Source organism: Centropristis striata, chromosome 22 (genome assembly GCF_030273125.1).
Source record: "Centropristis striata isolate RG_2023a ecotype Rhode Island chromosome 22, C.striata_1.0, whole genome shotgun sequence".
Taxonomy (NCBI): domain Eukaryota; kingdom Metazoa; phylum Chordata; class Actinopteri; order Perciformes; family Serranidae; genus Centropristis; species Centropristis striata.
This window is the reverse complement of record NC_081538.1, coordinates 19,379,451-19,397,469: the sequence shown is the minus strand read 5'-3', so window position 1 is coordinate 19,397,469 and position 18,019 is coordinate 19,379,451. Positions and strand designations below refer to the sequence as shown.

Here is an 18,019-nt window from a genome sequence, read left to right as displayed (position 1 = left end):
TGGAATTGAGTTTGGGGTTAGAGAATCCTCATTTATTTTTTCCTGGAAAATGCTGTTTTTCAGAATCAGAATCAGAATCACATTTATAGTCACTGTACCTGGGTACAATGACATTAATAAACACCACCAAGTCAGTGCGAGAGACAATGTCTCAGAAATAATAATAATAATAATAATTTCCCCCATATATATGAGTAGCCATGTTATGAATAAGCTTTATTTATATATATATATATATATATATATATATATATAAGAAGATGCAGGAAAAATACTTCGGGACAGATTTCTATTTGTGAACTTGAGACACATTTGTGCTGTGAGTAGGGCTGGGCGATATGGACCAAAAGTCATATCCTGATATATTTAGGCTGAATATCGATATAAGATATATATCCCAATATTTTTCACGCAGAGTGAGAGCAAATGTTCAGTCAAAGTCGAAGCCAAATATGACATGTTACAAGTAGATTTTTTGAACATAAATACTGTATAACAGGAGTACATTTAAAAAAAGCTCCATAAAGTGCAAATTTAAATAAAAAATATCTTAAATAAAAATAGGCCAATCTTTTTCTGAAATAAATGTATTTATATGAGAAAAGAGCTAAATATGACAAACCCTAGTAAAGGCAGCATTTATATATAAAGCAGCTTGCCTGGAGCAAGGATCACAGCGCAATTTAAACTATATCTATATATGCGATATGGTCTAATTCCATTTCACATTTTAAAATATATGGATATATTTTTTCTATCAATATATCGCTCAGCCCTATCTTTGAGGAGAATCTCTGGAGTTGTCACTACAACACACACGGAAAAATAAAAAAATGTCCATAGTGTCACAAAAGAGTAGCAGGTCTTTAATAAGCTCTGTAAATGTTTCCACACAGTTTTAGAAACGAAAGAATTGTCCTCCGTCTCTAGGAATGAGGCGTTTAGAGTCAAACAGTAACCAGGTTACTTCAGGCCGTTTAAAGAGCAAACTCAGAGTAACCTTTTGAGTGTAGGTTAGGTTTGGAAAATCGTGTCAAAACACACTGTGCTTTGTTTTGGGTTCTTTACGATCAACACCTGCTCACTTTAACCCACATACTATAGGCTTTTGGGGGTCATTTCTTAGAGTTCCATTTGATTTATTTAAATGTTCTGGGGAAAAACACCAATACCATAATATTGCAGTTGCCTACAGATTCTCCGTTGTTGTACAGAATCTGTTTATAGAGATTACATTAGCTGCTACCAGCCTAACACGCCCAAATCTCAGTTGCAAGTTTTGGTGAGGATGAAGAAAGTGTGGCATAAACAAGACAATATCTCTAGTTCTGCTCCATTAAAAAACGTACAGATGCATCTCAATAAATTAGAATATCATGGAAAATGTATTTATGTCAGTAATTCAATTCAAAAAGTGGAAATAACACATTGTGTAGATTCATGACACACAGAATGAAACATATGTTCTGCTTTCAGGAGCTGATCGCCCTGGGCCTGTGTAACTTTATTAGCTCTTTCTTCCAAACCTTCGCCATCACTTGCTCCATGTCAAGGAGTCTGGTACAGGAGAGCACCGGTGGAAAAACACAGGTAGCACATACACACCTCCAGCAGCACCGATTACACGACCTCACGCGACTAAATTGGTGTTGTAAAACCATAATCAGATGACGCACTGTGTTTGTTTAGATTGCAGGGCTGCTAGCGTCCCTCATGGTGCTGCTGGTGGTGGTGGCCATCGGTTTCGTCTTCCAGCCGCTCCCACAGGTGGGTGAAATTATTCTGATGACGCGGAGATTCCTGCTTCCTGTCTGGCAGATTAGCGTCACAGATGGAGCCGCAGACATTTTTATGTTTGTTGAACAAACAACGGCTAATGGCTTAACTGATACAGATATCAAGTCACAAAAATAATGAATGTATGATATAACAAGATAAAAAAAGACTCTTGTATTGTTTTGTCCTCATGTTGTTTATCGTGTTCTGTTTCCCAGACTGCACTGGCTGCCATCATCATGGTCAATCTGTTGGGGATGTTCAAACAGTTCAGAGACATTCCCGGTCTGTGGAAGACCAGCAAGATCGAACTGGTCAGTCTGTCAAATCAAACTTGGCATAATACAAATGTTACTGTGCAGTAGAGAGCCTGTACTAACCTAATATAAAATGTAACATTATGTTCAAGTTGTTACATTATTGCTTTTCTTTTTTACATTTTCAGTCAGATTTTGTGCAAATTTTTACAGAACAACCAATATGGTATTTTTGAGATCAATGCCGATATTGATTTCAGAGGGGAAAATTAATTGATTACTGATATGTTGGACGATACAGTAATTTTTTGAGCTGAAATGAAAATAGCCCTTTTTTATGTGGATTGTGCCCTGATTTTTAACCACACTGCAAATGTACCCAGAGAGCTACTTTATCCAACATAAAACTCTATCAGTCATATTTAACATTGTCATACATTATACAATTTATTTATATAAAATAAATGGCCAAATAAACATCATTACTGTTGCTGTCAGTTGCTATTTAAAAAACATACTTTTTAAAAAAAACACGTCAAGCTGAATTTTGTATTTTTTCTAAATAAATAAAAAAAAATTGTAAAAAAAAAAGTTTTCATAACAGCACGTATAGGAAAGCATATACATCGATACAGACAGGCCTTTAAAAGACAATTATCAGCCCATAATATCTGTCAATCGATATATCTTTCGACCTCTACAAATTTTATTACTTTATCAAGAAATGTATACATTATTCGTTGCTTCAGGGCCTCAGACAGCAACCCACTGAAAACCTGAAGACGCTAAATGAGCTACAAAGAGGCTCATGACTCAGTTCCTCGAGATAATCCTCAGACTGTTTCGTTTTGAGTAAAGTTTGAGTGAACTGCTCCTTTAACTACCATGTGACACATGAGATGGTGACTGAGATATATTGGGTAATATTGTCCGTGTGTGGGAAAATAAAATAAAAAAACACACCCTGCTTTTTTCCTGGCAGATGAGGAAAAGAGGATGTAGCTGTCGCTCTGCTTTAACACTTTATATTTGTGCATTTCTGTTCCTTTCCTTTTCTCTCTCAGGCCATCTGGCTGGTGGCCTTCATAGCGTCTGTGCTGCTGGGACTGGATTATGGCCTCTTGGTTGCCATCGCATTCGCCATACTAACAGTCATCTACAGAACACAGAGGTACTGATAATAGGCAGCTGCTTATCTTTAGTCCCTGTGTGGGGGATTTCCACCACATTATTCACTCCATTCACTGAATAACATTAAAGGGATAGTTTGGATGTTTTGTGGGGTTGTATGAGGTACTTACCCACAGTCAATTTATTACTGTAGATGATGGTCTGTGTGTTCCTAGTTTGGAGAACCGGACACTCCAGGCAGGAGATGAAAGAATATATTGCTGCAGACGGGGGCTGCAACAAAAATTATTTTAACCACCTAAACAAAGGCCCACCAACAACCAGCGTTCGTACGGGTGCTTGAAATCCTTGAAAATGCTTGAATTCAAATGTTGTATTTTCAATGTTTAAAAAGTGCTTGGATTTTGGATAAAGTGTTTGTAAATGCTTGAAATTCTTACTGTATTTCTCTTGCAATCTGACTATATCCATCTATAGACTATAGATAATCACATGTTCAATGTAAAAAATAATGAGTAGCCTATCTGAAATGAAGACCGTTCCTCCTTAATAATTTTGGGGTCTTTGTTTTTATCCTTGTGGTATCGAAAATGGTATCGAGTATCGAATATTTTCCTGAGTATCTGTATTGAGTTGAAAATTTTAGTATCGCGACAACCCTAAGTGGATGATCCGGGTATTTCAGGATGGCCTGGAACATCTTGACAGGTCATCTCTCCACCACCTCCTCCAGTGTGTCCAACCTGGCTCCAACCACAGAACCAGCTCTTTAGACCAGTCTGTCCAACCGCCTTGCATCTCTGTCTGATGCTGCCTCTCCAGCAGACTGCAGCATAAAACAACACACTACCACCACAGACTAAAACATCTGCAGCATCTTACTACAGAAGTCCAGAGATCTGAGCTTCCTTAAGAAAAAGAGGCTCTGCCCCTTTTTGTAGAGAGCATCTGTGTTTAGGGACCAGTCCAACTTATTATCCAGGTATACACCTAGATACTTATAACTTGGCACCACCTCCATGTCCACCCCACAGGTATTCACTGGCTGAAGGGGGGGCTTGAACCTGCAGAAATCTCTGATCATTTCCTGAGTCTTTGAGGTGTTCAGTAGGAGATAGTTCTTGTGACTCCAGTCACTGAAGGCTTTTATCAGATCCCTATATTCAGATTCCTGGCCGTTCCTGATACACGCCACAATAGCAGTGTCATTGGAGTACTTCTGGATGTGGCATGACTCAGAGTTGTATTTGAAGTCCATTGTGTACAGTATGAACAGGAACAGTCCCTTGTGGAGCCCCTGTGCTGCTGATTTATGTCCCACAAATATAGTGTTAAGTTTGATTTAATTGAGTGTTTCTGACCTTTCTGTTGTCTTCCAGCCCTAAAAATTCCATCCTGGGCCATGTTCCCGGCACAGGGCTGTACTGTGATGTGGATGAGTATGAAGAGGTGAGTCTGTCAGAAAAGAAATCACTTGAGTCTGAACCCAGGCTCAAAAAATTCACATCAAATATGTTGGTCTGAACTCTGAGTGCATGTGATTCGTGTCTTGTTACTAGGCAGCTGAATATGAAGGGATTAAGATTTTCCACTCCAACTCTTCAATCTACTTTGCCAACAGTGACCTTTATGTGAACGCCCTCAAGGAGAAGGTAATCCTCAGCACTGCGTGTGAGAGTGTGTAGGTCTATAAAGAAGGGAAAAGATCCCTTAGCATTTACATCTGTGGAGGACTTATATCCATGGAACTGAACTGGTTTTAATAAAGATATTAACCTTTCCTCACCGCCAGATTTTGAAAGTTCAGTGTGTATCATAAGTTTTTGCAGCAAATTTTGGGTTAACACCATTTGTTACACACATTTGGAGCTAAATTTAACAAGTTTCGACCACTTGAGAATTGATATAAATGGTAAAAATCCCTCCATGTGACCACATTATAATACACCAAGACGTCGAGGACCACCATCGAAGCTGCCAAGAGTTGAAAATAGAAGTGGTCTTCTCGTGTTATATAATACCAGTAGCTTCACTGCAATATTTTTTTTTTGCAAATTGATTTTTTTCTCTCACAAATGTACAACTTTAATAATTAACATAACCTCCCTCTGGCTTGTAATTATTATTTCTTTACCTGAATACACAGCCGTAAGTGTAACACCTGTTACGTCAAACTGTTTCACTGATGTATCTGCTGCTATGGATGATGTCTTTACAGACGGGAGTTAACCCTGATCACTTGCAAGCTGCCCAGAAAGCCCGAAATAAACGTAAGGAGAAGGCAAACGGCACCAACAACTCTCCACTGAAGATGTGTGCAAAGGTGAGTCCTCATTTCCTCGCTTCTGTCCGTGGTTGTTGTTGCTTATGTGCTCAGTCAGCTCTGTTGAGTCAGCATTCTGCATATTTGCATTCATCATGTAGGGGCCAAGGTTATTATAGTTAACGAAAACTAACGAATTAACGACGACTAGAATTGAAAAAACATTTTGGTTAACTGAAATAAAAATAAAAACGAGAGTTTAAAAAACAAAAAAACAAAACGATAACTAACTGAAACTGCATTTTGTGGTAACAAAACTAACTAAAATTGTAGTGAAAATGTCCTTCGTTTTCGTCTTTGTCAACTTTTTTCATACATAAACCTTTTTGGTTGAAATTAAATCTATTTCATCCATCTGGTTTTATGAGTTAATAAACTTATTGGGGCTGAGATGGATAAGACAAAGGAAATAAAGGCAACATTTATTGTGACCTTATTGTATCTCGCACCCAACAAATACCCCATTACAAAAAAACTAATAAACTATCTAAAACTAAGCATTTTCCAAAAAAATTAAAACAAATTAAAACTAGCAAACACACTCTAAAAACGAATTAAAACTAACTGCATTTGAAAACAAAAATTGACAACGAAATTAGCACAAACTATTATACCTTTGGTAGGGTCTTGTAAAATCGTGGAGCGATTTGAAAAACGTGTTCTGCATGCTGCTATATAGTAGCTGATAGTGGCAGATCAGTGTGATTGGTGGTGTGTGTTGAAAGTGAATTGAGAAAATACAAGTTTACACATACTTCTAACCTGTATGTATAGAATTTGCACAATTTTGACTTCATCGTAAATACCTTTTGTCTTATTGATTCCTGTAGTGAAATCTCTTTATTTGATTGGTTCCAGTATAACGAGAGAGGAGTGACACATGAGGTTTTGTCCCTTAACCACGTGGCAGAAGAGCAAAAAGGCCAGACAGGACACAGCAGCAGCGAATCACTCTCAGAGGAGATGGTTTTCATTGGTCCCCTCAGTGCTGTCCACACCATCATCCTGGACTGGACGCCTGCCAGCTTCATCGACTCTGTGGGGGCCAAAGCCATCAAACAGGTTCTGTCAGGCTTACTGCAACTACATTTAAGGAGCAGGGTGAATGGGCACAGAGGCTGAGCAGTGTCGTGCAGCTAAATGTATTCCAGCCACATAAAAGTAATCAATACAAGTTGTAGTGTATGCTATCCACTTACCAGCCACTTTATTAGGTACACCTTTTCCACTGCTCGTTAATGCAGATATCTTAACAGCCATTCACATGGCAACAACTCAATGCACTTAGGCATGTAAACCATGGACTATATATATAAATAATGGATGTAGTCACCATGACGACACCCACTGGTTTGTGGACTGCCTGTTTGAAGTATCAAGTTCAACGTTTTGCCGTTGCCATTTTTGTTTTTTGAAACTGGGAGAGAGGACGGGTGTAATTAGAAATAAACCGTTAAACAAAATGTATGTTATTTACCGGGAAAAACGTATAGGAGAGTACTTGGAGTGTCTGTTGGTAAAACCATGAACTGAACACACAAGATGAAAGGGTCAAAGGCCTGAGATGAAAACAGGTTCACGGTTATTTAGATGGAAAAAGAGTTTTTCTGCAAACCACATTGGCGACCCCTGTTGGACTTTTGAAAGAATGCAGGCCTTGTGGGGACTTAACTGTAGCTTCTGTAAAAACGACCGGAGACCCCTTTTCTTCGTTCAAACTTTTACTGAACAAACGTGCAGTATTACAGAGGAAAAAATGAGCGGCATAACACTACTGAAAACATCGTTTTCTCCTGACTTCTTCTCAAAAAACAACCCTTGTTTGCTTAACCTTTTACTCTAGAGTAGAACGCTACTGCCACCTTGTGGTCTGTATGAGTCACTGTACACAGTATTTTAACTTGCATAAACAGAAATGAAATGAATGACTCCTTGTAAATATGTTATCCCTTTTTAACCTTTTTAAATAAATGTATTACACATTAATTACTTATTAATGAACTATTAAATTAATAACTATATCAATTAATTAAAGATGCAACAGGCCTAAGACACTTCCTGGTTTGCTTCACTGCTCAGAGCCAGAGGTTGGCACCTGGTCCAACCTTGAAGCAGATGGGCTACAGCCTATCTTGTGATGGTTTGGAGCATTGGTTGTGCAGAAATTAATGCTACATGCCTGCATGACGCAATATGTATATAAGGATTAGGAGCAGTGTAGGGTTTGTATGGTGATGAGACCGAATGTGACAGCATTGTTTCTCGCCATCTATTTGTCACATTGGCATAACGAAAGAAACATACTCGCCCTTTTGCCATCGAGTTTGGTTTAGGAATTTGAATCTTAGGCCGCTGTGATCTCGGAATTAACCAGGCGGCAACCTCCGTGTCTGAGCATGGAGGCAAACCAGGAAGTGCCTTAAGCTGCATTCTACCAAAAATTCCAGCAGGGGGCACTAAGTTTGGCTGCAAAAAAATTCTGTCCATTAATTTCAGTGCAAAATAAGAAAAGTTCTCGCTTGATTTATTACCTCAGAATTTTTTTTAGAACACTATGGTCTCAATTGCTAGTAAAAAAAACTTCTTCAAGACAATTTGATGTTAATAGTTCTAATAATGGCCCCATTTAGAAGAAAATAGAAGATAAAGAATCATTATTTGGGGAGTGGCTACCTTTGATTGACAGGTCACTAACAAGGCGAGCTGTCATCAGGAGAGAAGCAATGCGTATCCATGGCAACGTGTCAATAAAGTCTTATACAATGTCATATAGATATAAAAAAGGACATTTACAGATTTGGTCTCATAACTTTGACCCTTTCACTGTATTTTCACAAAAAGAAAATATGTTTATTTGAACGTTTTGTTCAGTAAAAATGTCTTGTTCAGCATTTGGTTGGACGAACAGACACTCCAAGGAGTTGCTGCTCAGTTTTCTCAGGTGAGTAATATACATTTTGTTTTTGTTTTTTGCTAGCCAAAACTATCATCCCAGTTAATGCTATCATGAATTAGCAGCGACTTCTCTCAGTCAGGTTGAGGTGTAGAGAGGCGTGTAGTCAGTGATCAGATCCCTCTCGCTCCTCCACAGTCCAAATATGGTCTGCTCCCCATATCGGAAACAAGATGGCGACGACTGTTAGACTGAACTCGATGCTTCCAAAGGGCAGTCCACAAACCAATGGGTGACGTCACGGTCACTATGTCCATTATTTATATACAGTCTATGGAATTAAAATGAACATGTTTGTTTACATTACACCGATCTCCTACGATCTCCCACCGATGTGTACATAGGCAAGTATGTGAACATTTACGTCCATGATGCAGCGTATGCATGGTTCAAAAGCAACTACATTTGAACCTTAGTGGGAGGCGTTCTCCAAGAATCACCAGCTTCACGTGGTGAGCTTGATGTGGCCCAGTGACCCTGGGAGCTGTGTTGTTGGGGGCTATAGCTCCTGGTAGGGTCCGATTGGTCCCAGAGGACTTGGACAAAGGTGACAACTAGAGGTGGGCGTTTGGAAGAAACCTGCCAACTCAATTATCTATAACGTTAACAATCAATTATTCACTGCATGCATACATGCGCAAAATAAAAGATATATGTACAGTACTATGCAAAAGTCTGTTTTCATAACAGACACTTTTATTTTGAAAGGATGAAAATGGACTTGATCCTGTCAATCGTAAAACTAAATCAACTGAGATTAAACTGTAAAGATAACGTCAGTGTTTCAGTAAAGTGAGTACTCATAAGCAGTCAGAGATCAAATTAGAATAAAAAAATACACAGATCGCTTAAAAATTCCAAGTGATCGACCAAATTCTTAACAACCATTAATCAATCTTGCTTCAAATTCTACAGTTTTTTTCCTTGTCTTTCCAGTTTCCTGCCAACTTCAGCTTTAAACTGATATTGACTTATTTAGGTGGCTAAAATACCTTTAGCTGCTGCCCCCATCCAGATTGCCAAACAATGACTATAGAGGAGTACCACCTTCAGTTAGTCAAAACTGTCCCTTTAATGTCCTGAAGTTTGATTGCTGTGTGAGTTGTAGGAAAACGTGTGCTGCAGAAAGAACCCTGGTGTTCAGGATTTGACCTCAGTAAGTGAGTCAGTGTTTGTCTCTGCAGGTTATTAAGGAATACGCAGCTGTGGACGTTCAAGTTGTCATAGCCGGCTGCAGCAGTAAGTATTAATGGTCACTTTGGTCTGTAATTGTTTAAAGCAGACCTGCAGTCAACTTGAGGGAATTACAGTAACTGTTACTGTCACTTATTGAACGTTGAGATATAATAATACATCTTTTAACCAACACAAGTCCAGAACTAACCACCAAATATAATAAATATAAATAAATAAATAAAGTATGTTCTTATTGTTGGTGGGCTGTGATTTATGATGGCATATTTGGGCCAAGTATGGAACAAAAAATATGGTAGGGTAGGGGGGTAATATTTCGAGAAAAAAGTCGCAAATTAAAAGAATAAAGTGGCAAATCTACGAGAAAAAATGTTGCAGATTTACAAGTTGCAAATTTGCAAGAAAAAAGCCGAAGATTTGTGAGAAAAGAGTGGCAAATTTGCGAGAAAAATGTCGAATATTTATGAGAAAAAAGTGGCAGATTTATGAGGAAAAAAAAGTCGGAAAAATAGTATTTTGTCTTTGTTTGCTTTCCGGGCAGCGTCTGTGGTGTGTTGAGGTTCCTTGACAATGACAAAACACTATTTTTCTGACTTTTTTTCCTCATAAATCTCCTACTTTTTTCCTCTGAAATTTGCCACTTTAATCTCGAAATATTACACCCCTCCCCCAGGTCCGTATTTTTTTATTTTTCATACTTGGCCCTAATAAACCATCGTAGTGATTAGATTCCTTAATGAAACGCACAGTTTGTATGTGCTCTGACTGGTCCTGTACTTATCTAAAAGGAAACCTACTGTCTGAGCTGGACACCTTACAGTTTTTCACCGAGGCCATGACTCCAGAGATGATGTTTCCCACCGTCCACGACGCTGTACTGCGCTGTCAGCGCTCCCATCCCAAGCCACTCCAACCTGACAGGAGATGACACCTGAGGGTCCTGAGGGAGACGGCAGATGTGCTGAACAATCGTTCATATTGAATAGAGTGTTTGTAGTACAGGTGGATGCTTTTTGAAGCACACCCGATGAGTCTGACAAAGTTGATGTAAAGCTGCCAAGGGCAGCGAGATACAAGGAGGTTTAATGAGGCTTTTATCCAATCAGAAACTCAGGCCTGAGTTTCCAGCTGACATTCCCACAGCCTTATTCCCCTCTGGGATTGTTTAGAGTTGCACTTTTTAAGTCTTTTTGTAGTTGTGTTTAACTTGAATCATCACTGTTTTCAAGGTTTGTTTAGAGATAGTTGGATTATTTTAAAGTGGGGTTGTATGAGAAAAACTACTTTTAATAAACCAACAAGAGATTTGACCAGATTACAGTTAACAAAAATGCAGCATCATGAGGACACAGACAAAACTGTTTAGAGTTGATTAATATCCCCTGCCATTTAGGACTGCATTCTGCAGTTATGTTTTCATAATTACACATTTTTAAATCAACCGCCTCTTTAATAGCATTTCTGGGTAGATATATTTTATGTTTTTAGGATTCTGGTCACACTGACATAAAAATTAACAAATTACAGCATCAGTACATTGTTTAACTTCTGTCAGTACTCCATCTACTGTAGGAAATATGCTGACTATGGATAGCTCCCTCATACAACCCCATTTCAATAAATCTATGAAAATATTAATGTAGAGTAAGCGGCTGCTGTCTAAATGACCTTGTTAGAAATATTCCTGCTTGTGGTGAAAACTTCTGTGAAACTGCTGAGAAGCTGCCAGTCATCATGCTGGAATAAGTTGTTTATGGTTACTGAGAAGTTGTGTTCTGATGGTATTCTATTTCCAGCCGTATTTCTGTGTAATTGTGTATTTAAGCCAGCGAAAGCTATCAATGGTCAAGCTCCAGTATAAGGTGTTTATTGTACACTGCTGTTTTATTCTTCATTACAGCATAACAAATGTTTTCCTATTTTTTTTTTTTAACAAAGCTGTAGCTGTGCGGTTACTGTAAAACACAGGATGCCTTTAATGTTTCTATGTGGTTGTTTTACATTTAACAGAATCACTGAGGCTGAAATCTGGAATAAACTTTATTTAAGTGAACAACAATGACAACAAAAGGACAAGATGTTTGTTTTTTTTACTCTGTTCTTTTGACAGTAAAAAGCTAAAGCGGACCCCCTCACACACACTCAGTTATAGGTCATGTATCTGGGGGTGGCGCTGAACTTGGCGTAGGACTTGATGACCTTGTTAACGGCCTCCAGGAAGTCTTTCTCCGTGGCGATCTTCCTGCGAGCTCTGATGGCGAACATGCCGGCCTCTGTGCACACACTGCGGATCTCAGCGCCTGGAAGGAACATGTCAAATTCTGATTACAGAAGCAACAGGAAATACTGTGTACAACTCCTGTCACTCATGCACTAATGACCTCTGGCTTTTGAGTTATTTAGGTTTTGGTTGAGATGAGATACCTGTGAGACGCACTTGGCTGGAGGTCAAACAGTATACCACTAAATACAGAGTGCTTTCCCTGGCGGCCATCACTTTAATCAGCATTGGGTGGACAAACAGACGTTCATTTCCATGTAAAGGCCACACACTCTTTAAGAAGATGCACGTCTACTTTACGATAACACGCAGTTTAAGGCAAAAAACTGTGGTTTTTGAATATTTCTGCATACCGGAGTCACTAAACAGGCTTTGAATTACATACATTTGGTATGAAAGCTAAGACTTGTGGATTAAATGAACCCACTTTTATTCAATTGGGATGATGTTAGTCCCCATAAGAGCTTAAAACTTGAGCTGAGTGTATAAAATGAGCTGCTGTGACCTCTAGGATAATCACAGCCTCGTGAAACTTTACAACCACAAACTAGAGACCTAGAGCATTCAGAGAATATTTTTTTCTAAGTATATTGACAATACGGGGGTTTCAGCAGTTTTAGAGAACAGAAATCACATTGTGGATTTTTCTGTGTTGTTCCAATGGTCTTGGTGCATTGATGATATATTCTGGAGGATTTTTGACTATTTTTATCCATTCTTGAATAAAAAAAAATTCAGCACCAAATGTGTCAAGCAAATGGTATCAACCCAAAAATTGCTGCATCATCTTAAGTTGGTTCAACATGTAAATGGACTTCAAAAGGATAAATAATTTTCAGAACCATTATATACCATAATATGTTAATTAAGTCATTTTACAACCCCTAATGCTCTATTAAGGGGGGGGCGAATGAAAAAAGGTCTATCTAGATAATTGAAAATCACTACAGAAGTTATTCAGTGGAGAGCTACAACATGTTGCTACAGTGCACCCTTGTGGCCACACACCAGTACTAAACTAGTGGACAGATGAAGGCAACTTCAACTGTTATTTAGTAATCAATATTCCATACCAGCAATTTAAGGAGATTAATAAGATAAGACATTAGTGTTTGACCCTGAATGATGCTTTCAGAAACTAATATAGGGCTGCAGGAAGATGTATGGTAGGGAAAGTCCAGAGAGATTGTGTTTGAGACAGAACAGAGATTGAATCTTACCGGTGCTGTTGGGACAGAGACGAGCCAGCAGCTCAAAGCGAATGTCCCTCTCCACACTCATAGAGCGAGCATGGATCTTGAAGATGTGTGTGCGACCCTGAAATGCAAAACAAACAGCAGTTCATAAAAGAAAAACCGTTAAAGGAAACAGCTACACAAAACGAAAGAATACACAATCTAACGTCATGATTATTTTATTGTTGATTTATGAGAATCAAGACTGGACTCACCTCCAGGTCAGGCAGGCTGAACTCGATCTTCCTGTCCAGACGTCCAGGTCTCATCAGGGCCGGGTCCAGGGTGTCTGGCCGGTTGGTGGCCATCAGCACTTTGATGTTGCCTCGAGGGTCGAAGCCGTCCAGCTGGTTGATGAGCTCCAGCATTGTCCTCTGGACCTCGTTGTCTCCGCCAGCACCGTCATCAAAACGAGCACCTGGCAGGTTCAAACACAATAATCCATTATTATACAAACAATGTATTAGACTGTCAGTCAATCTATAAATGATAACTGAGAAAACAAAGAATAAATAGAAATAAAACAAAAAGCTAAATAAACAGAACTGTATAGTGTGAGTCAATTTGTTGACTATGCAAAAAATAAAAATAAAAATCACACCAAGCAACATTTGCTGCACTGTTTATGATGTAAAATGGCAGTTTCATAATGGCACATAGCGGACAGTATAAACACTGATACGAATATGCCTTTTATAGACCAATAATTCATCTAATTTTAAAGCTGACACATGTTAATTTTCAAGTTAATTCTTGGGTTTCTACTAGGACCTGATTTTACTTGCTTTAATTTTTTTTTTTTAAGTCTCAAACTGTGCCTGTGTGAAGCACCTTAGCACTGGTCCCCCTAAAGTTCCGCTAAATCTAAATCAATCAATGTTTATTTAAACAGCTGATCATATGAACTTGTAGCAGCACCAACTACCTATACATAGTAAAGTTGTGACATCACAACCACACAGAAGTACTGACAGTTGGTTCAAAGGCAGTTTCTGAATATAGGCTGTGTGCATTTCTCTGTGATGTTTTGATACTTTCACTGTATTTATATAGCAACTTGACCTGCTGTATGAATGAAAAAAAGACATTGAAATCTAACTTTTTACAAAATTGGATTTTTAAGCTATTTTGAAAGAATCATAATAGACAAATTAGAGAAAGTGCAGTGTAAATTAAATTGGGGGGAAAAAATGGGAAAGCTATCCTCACCTCCAATAGCATCAATTTCATCAAAGAAGATCAGACAAGCCTTCTTAGTCCGGGCCATCTCAAACAGCTCACGCACCATCCTGGCTCCCTACAAACAAAGACAGGAAATTAGAGTTCATACTTATCAGGGATCATGACCCAACATCCTGCTGTGTTGCTCCAGCTCTCCTCTTTGCACTCACCTCTCCCACGTACTTCTGCACCAGCTCGGAGCCAATGACTCTGATGAAGCAGGCGTCTGTCCTGTTAGCCACAGCGCGGGCGCACAGGGTCTTTCCTGTGCCGGGAGGCCCGAACAGCAGGACACCTTTCGGCGGCTCAATGCCCAGATTGACAAACCTCTCAGGCTGGTAAGCAAAAGACAAAGACACACGGGGTGATCAGTCAGGATGGAAACATGTGTAGGTGTCCTTCAGATAGCAGAGAACAGCTGTGAGAACACTCACATGGAGCAGGGGGGTCTCCACCACTTCTCTCAGCTTCTCAATCTGCTCTTTACATCCACCCACATCACTGTAGGTCACATCAGGCTTCTCTTCCACCTACAACATGAAAACAAACGGTTGTTACTGTGGCTTATTCTGGAGATTACCGAAGCCAGCATGTCATTTTTCTAAAATCTTAATGCACGGCTTCAACAGAGTTCTCTACAATAGTAGCCGTGTCTCCATTGAAGTTGAAGTGAACTTTTGAAATGTTGCATTAAAGAATATGTGAATTAGGGACGTTTCCATCAATTGGTTTAGGGCGAATTAAGAAAGCTGCATGAATGTACTTTGGTCAGAAGATGGCAGTGTAATGTGTTGCTGTAGGCTAATCAGTCAGTAAATTGGTGCGTTTCCATTAGGTGCTTTTCCCTCTAGTGAGCTGCTATGGGTGTGGCTTGGAAGAGAGGATCCGTCCAAGATCCCCCCAACTTTACCGTTTAGCGGCTCAGAAAGTACCTGCCGCTACTCACTAGTCGACGCTTATTTGATACGGTTATGTCGGCGATTTCACGCATGCATGATATATTTGCAGACTGGGGCAAACTGGACACTGAGGAGTTAACAGCTCCTGCTCTGCTGAGGAGGAGGACTGGGTCGCTTATGAATGCTTTGGGACAGTGCCTGCCACTTGTTAAGAAGAGTAACGAGTCTCCAAAAGTCTCTAACACAAGAAAAAGTCGCTAGATTAGTCGCTAGTTTCTTTTTTGAGAAAGAGAGGGGTCTGAATAATCACTAAATAGAGACAAAGTCGTTAAGTTGGCAACACTGCTTGCCTAGTCGGTATGTTGTCACATTTGAATTCCGTTGGTCAGCCGCTACAAAAGTACCTGTATGGGAACAGAGGCAGAGGGGAACTAACTAGTGGGCGAAGCCAAAACACTCAGCCGATTTGCAAAAAGTACTCAATGGAAACAAACCTAATAGTAGTAGTAGAGATTGTGCGAGAGAAAACAAAAAAGGTTTCTAATCAGACAACTTTAGGCAGCTTATATTTGTTCTTTCATGTCAGCTGTTGACCGGCGGAGCAGAAACAGCTGATCAGTCACGTGAGTTTAATGTTCGCTACGTCAGAACTTATTCAGAAAAATCGTTTTCATCCCATTTAGTGCATTAACTATTTTACGACAAAAACCACCGCAAGCAAGTGGGAAAACTTTCATGTGCATTTTCAAAAGCTTAATTGAATTTTGGTGTTTCCATCAAGCTTTTCTCATGCTCATTTTCTTCAAAATGTACATAGAAATTCATTGATGGAAATATGACTAGTGTTGCTCTCATAAATAGGTCTCATACCTGCATCATGGTGACAGTTGGGTCAATCTTAGGAGGCAGAGGAATATGGATCTGATACTTGTTTCTGTCAACACTGGAGGAAAGAAGAGACTCTAAATGTAACAGATTGTTTCACTAGACATTTGACGTCAATTTGACTTTTAAATAATATTTGAGAAACGTTAAAATAACACTTCTTCCTCACCCGACTCTCATGCCCTCCTCAATGTCAGTTGGGGCCACCTGGTCGCTCAGGTCCACCACAAACTTGGCAAACTGTTTAACATTGATGATGTATTTCGGGTCCTCGGAGTCTGCATTGATGATCTTTGTGCATCTGTTGAATAATACACAGAAACATGGATATACTTAGAGGCTTCCTACATCTTTTTCAATGTCAAATTTAAGCACTTTTCAGGCAATTTTTAAGCTTTTTAAGCACCATACAGGTACGGCAAATAACATGTTTATAAAACAGTACACACAGCATATATATTGCAATATATAATGTGTCTTCATCACTTTAAATAAGATGTTATTGTGCTATAAACAACCACGATTATGTCTGGTGACATAATTCTACAGAAGGACGACAAATTAAAAGGAAAATACGACAGTGTTTTATGTTTAAAAAATGTCACCTGAACTTTGTATCCAGAAGCTGAATTTCTAGCAGTTTTTAAGCATTTTATTCAAAATCCAGGAACTTTCCAAACCCTGAATCCTGATCTTTTAAACAAAGATGTCTTTTGTACTAGAAGGGAACATGATTAAACGGTGTAAGTGAGCCATCACTGAAGGATATTTAACTTTAATGAGGGAAAATACATCTTATAATATTACTTGAAGGAGATGGATAATGCAAACAAAGTTTTCCTTTGTGATATACGGCAACAAGAGTTGTATCGTTAAATACTGTCACATTATCCTGTTTTTTTGCTACAATAATAATTGAGTCTGACTGATTTTTTAAACTATCAGCCAGTTTGCTTTACCTTGCAACCTGCAGCGGCTGCTCACTCTGTAGAGTCTGTTTGTCAGCAGCCAGATCCCACAGTGCTGGTGGAGCCAGGCCTGTGTCCGACTCCTTAATGCCTGTAAAGCCAACACAACAGCAACTTTAACACAACCCAGCATCCATTCACAACAAACACACATCCTTACTATCATATATGCCCAATGATGGTTTTATCACCCACCTGTCAGCTCGTTGATCTTTTTGAGCAGCTGCTGGATGTCATCTTCTACTTGTTTGATCTGTCTGGAGTAGGTGCTTTGACCCTGACAATAAACAGCAAACACCACGTTAAAACATTATACTATTAATGCAAATGTGACCAGTTTCATCGCTTTCATTGGCAGATCTCAGGTGCTGTAACTAAAGATTTGCTAAGGCCGTACTTACATATGTTTTGAGCAGGGCGATGTCCCCTTCATCCAAAGCTGTGAAGATGAAAACATCAATGAGTTTGCATTGTGACATTACACTGGGCCGCTAACACTGTTGTCAAACTGAGCGATGCCGTTTATTAGCTTACATCACGGTTCACACTTTACAGTAAGTGCGTTCACTGCTGGTATCTGAAATGTAACATTCACCAGGACACAACAGTTATCATGGCCAGTAGCAGTTTATTAAAGGAGCAGAGCTAACGTTAGCTAAGTAGCTAATGCCGACGTTACTTTTCAGCAACGAACAATTTTTGTTTTCAAGAATTATATTTAATTTTCAGACATACCTCTTATAGGTGCGTCATCCTTCTCCTCTTCCTTAGTCTTCCTTTGGTCTTCTCCCAAATAGTCCGGCATTTTTATTCTGGGAATAAAGTGTTTGTCACAAAAAGACCGAGCTGCTCCAGCAGCTACACGTACAATTACACAGCAGCTTTGGGTTTCCGCC

General features: G+C 39.2%; 2 protein-coding genes across 3 annotated transcripts in view; one reads left to right on the top strand and one right to left on the bottom strand.

Annotated features, from left to right (window-relative positions):
- Positions 1–11,704, top strand: part of slc26a5 (solute carrier family 26 member 5) — a 23,705-nt gene extending 12,001 nt beyond the window's left edge. For both annotated transcript variants that reach the window (XM_059326136.1, XM_059326137.1), the window contains exons 9-18: positions 1,477–1,590; positions 1,690–1,767; positions 1,995–2,090; positions 3,098–3,204; positions 4,544–4,613; positions 4,724–4,816; positions 5,383–5,487; positions 6,346–6,549; positions 9,625–9,679; positions 10,423–11,704. In XM_059326136.1, the coding sequence (XP_059182119.1) occupies positions 1,477–1,590; positions 1,690–1,767; positions 1,995–2,090; positions 3,098–3,204; positions 4,544–4,613; positions 4,724–4,816; positions 5,383–5,487; positions 6,346–6,549; positions 9,625–9,679; positions 10,423–10,562 (1,062 nt within the window). In that variant the 3' untranslated portion in view covers positions 10,563–11,704. The remainder of the gene's footprint in view (positions 1–1,476; positions 1,591–1,689; positions 1,768–1,994; positions 2,091–3,097; positions 3,205–4,543; positions 4,614–4,723; positions 4,817–5,382; positions 5,488–6,345; positions 6,550–9,624; positions 9,680–10,422) is intronic.
- Positions 11,491–18,019, bottom strand: psmc2 (proteasome 26S subunit, ATPase 2). Its single transcript, XM_059326148.1, has 12 exons — positions 17,859–18,019; positions 17,525–17,562; positions 17,319–17,400; positions 17,115–17,214; positions 16,325–16,456; positions 16,141–16,213; positions 14,806–14,901; positions 14,542–14,706; positions 14,360–14,447; positions 13,366–13,568; positions 13,136–13,232; positions 11,491–11,934 (listed from the first exon to the last, which is right to left on the bottom strand). Exons 1-12 carry the CDS (start codon positions 17,926–17,928, stop codon positions 11,777–11,779), a joined length of 1,302 nt encoding a protein of 433 aa, XP_059182131.1. The 5' UTR covers positions 17,929–18,019; the 3' UTR covers positions 11,491–11,776.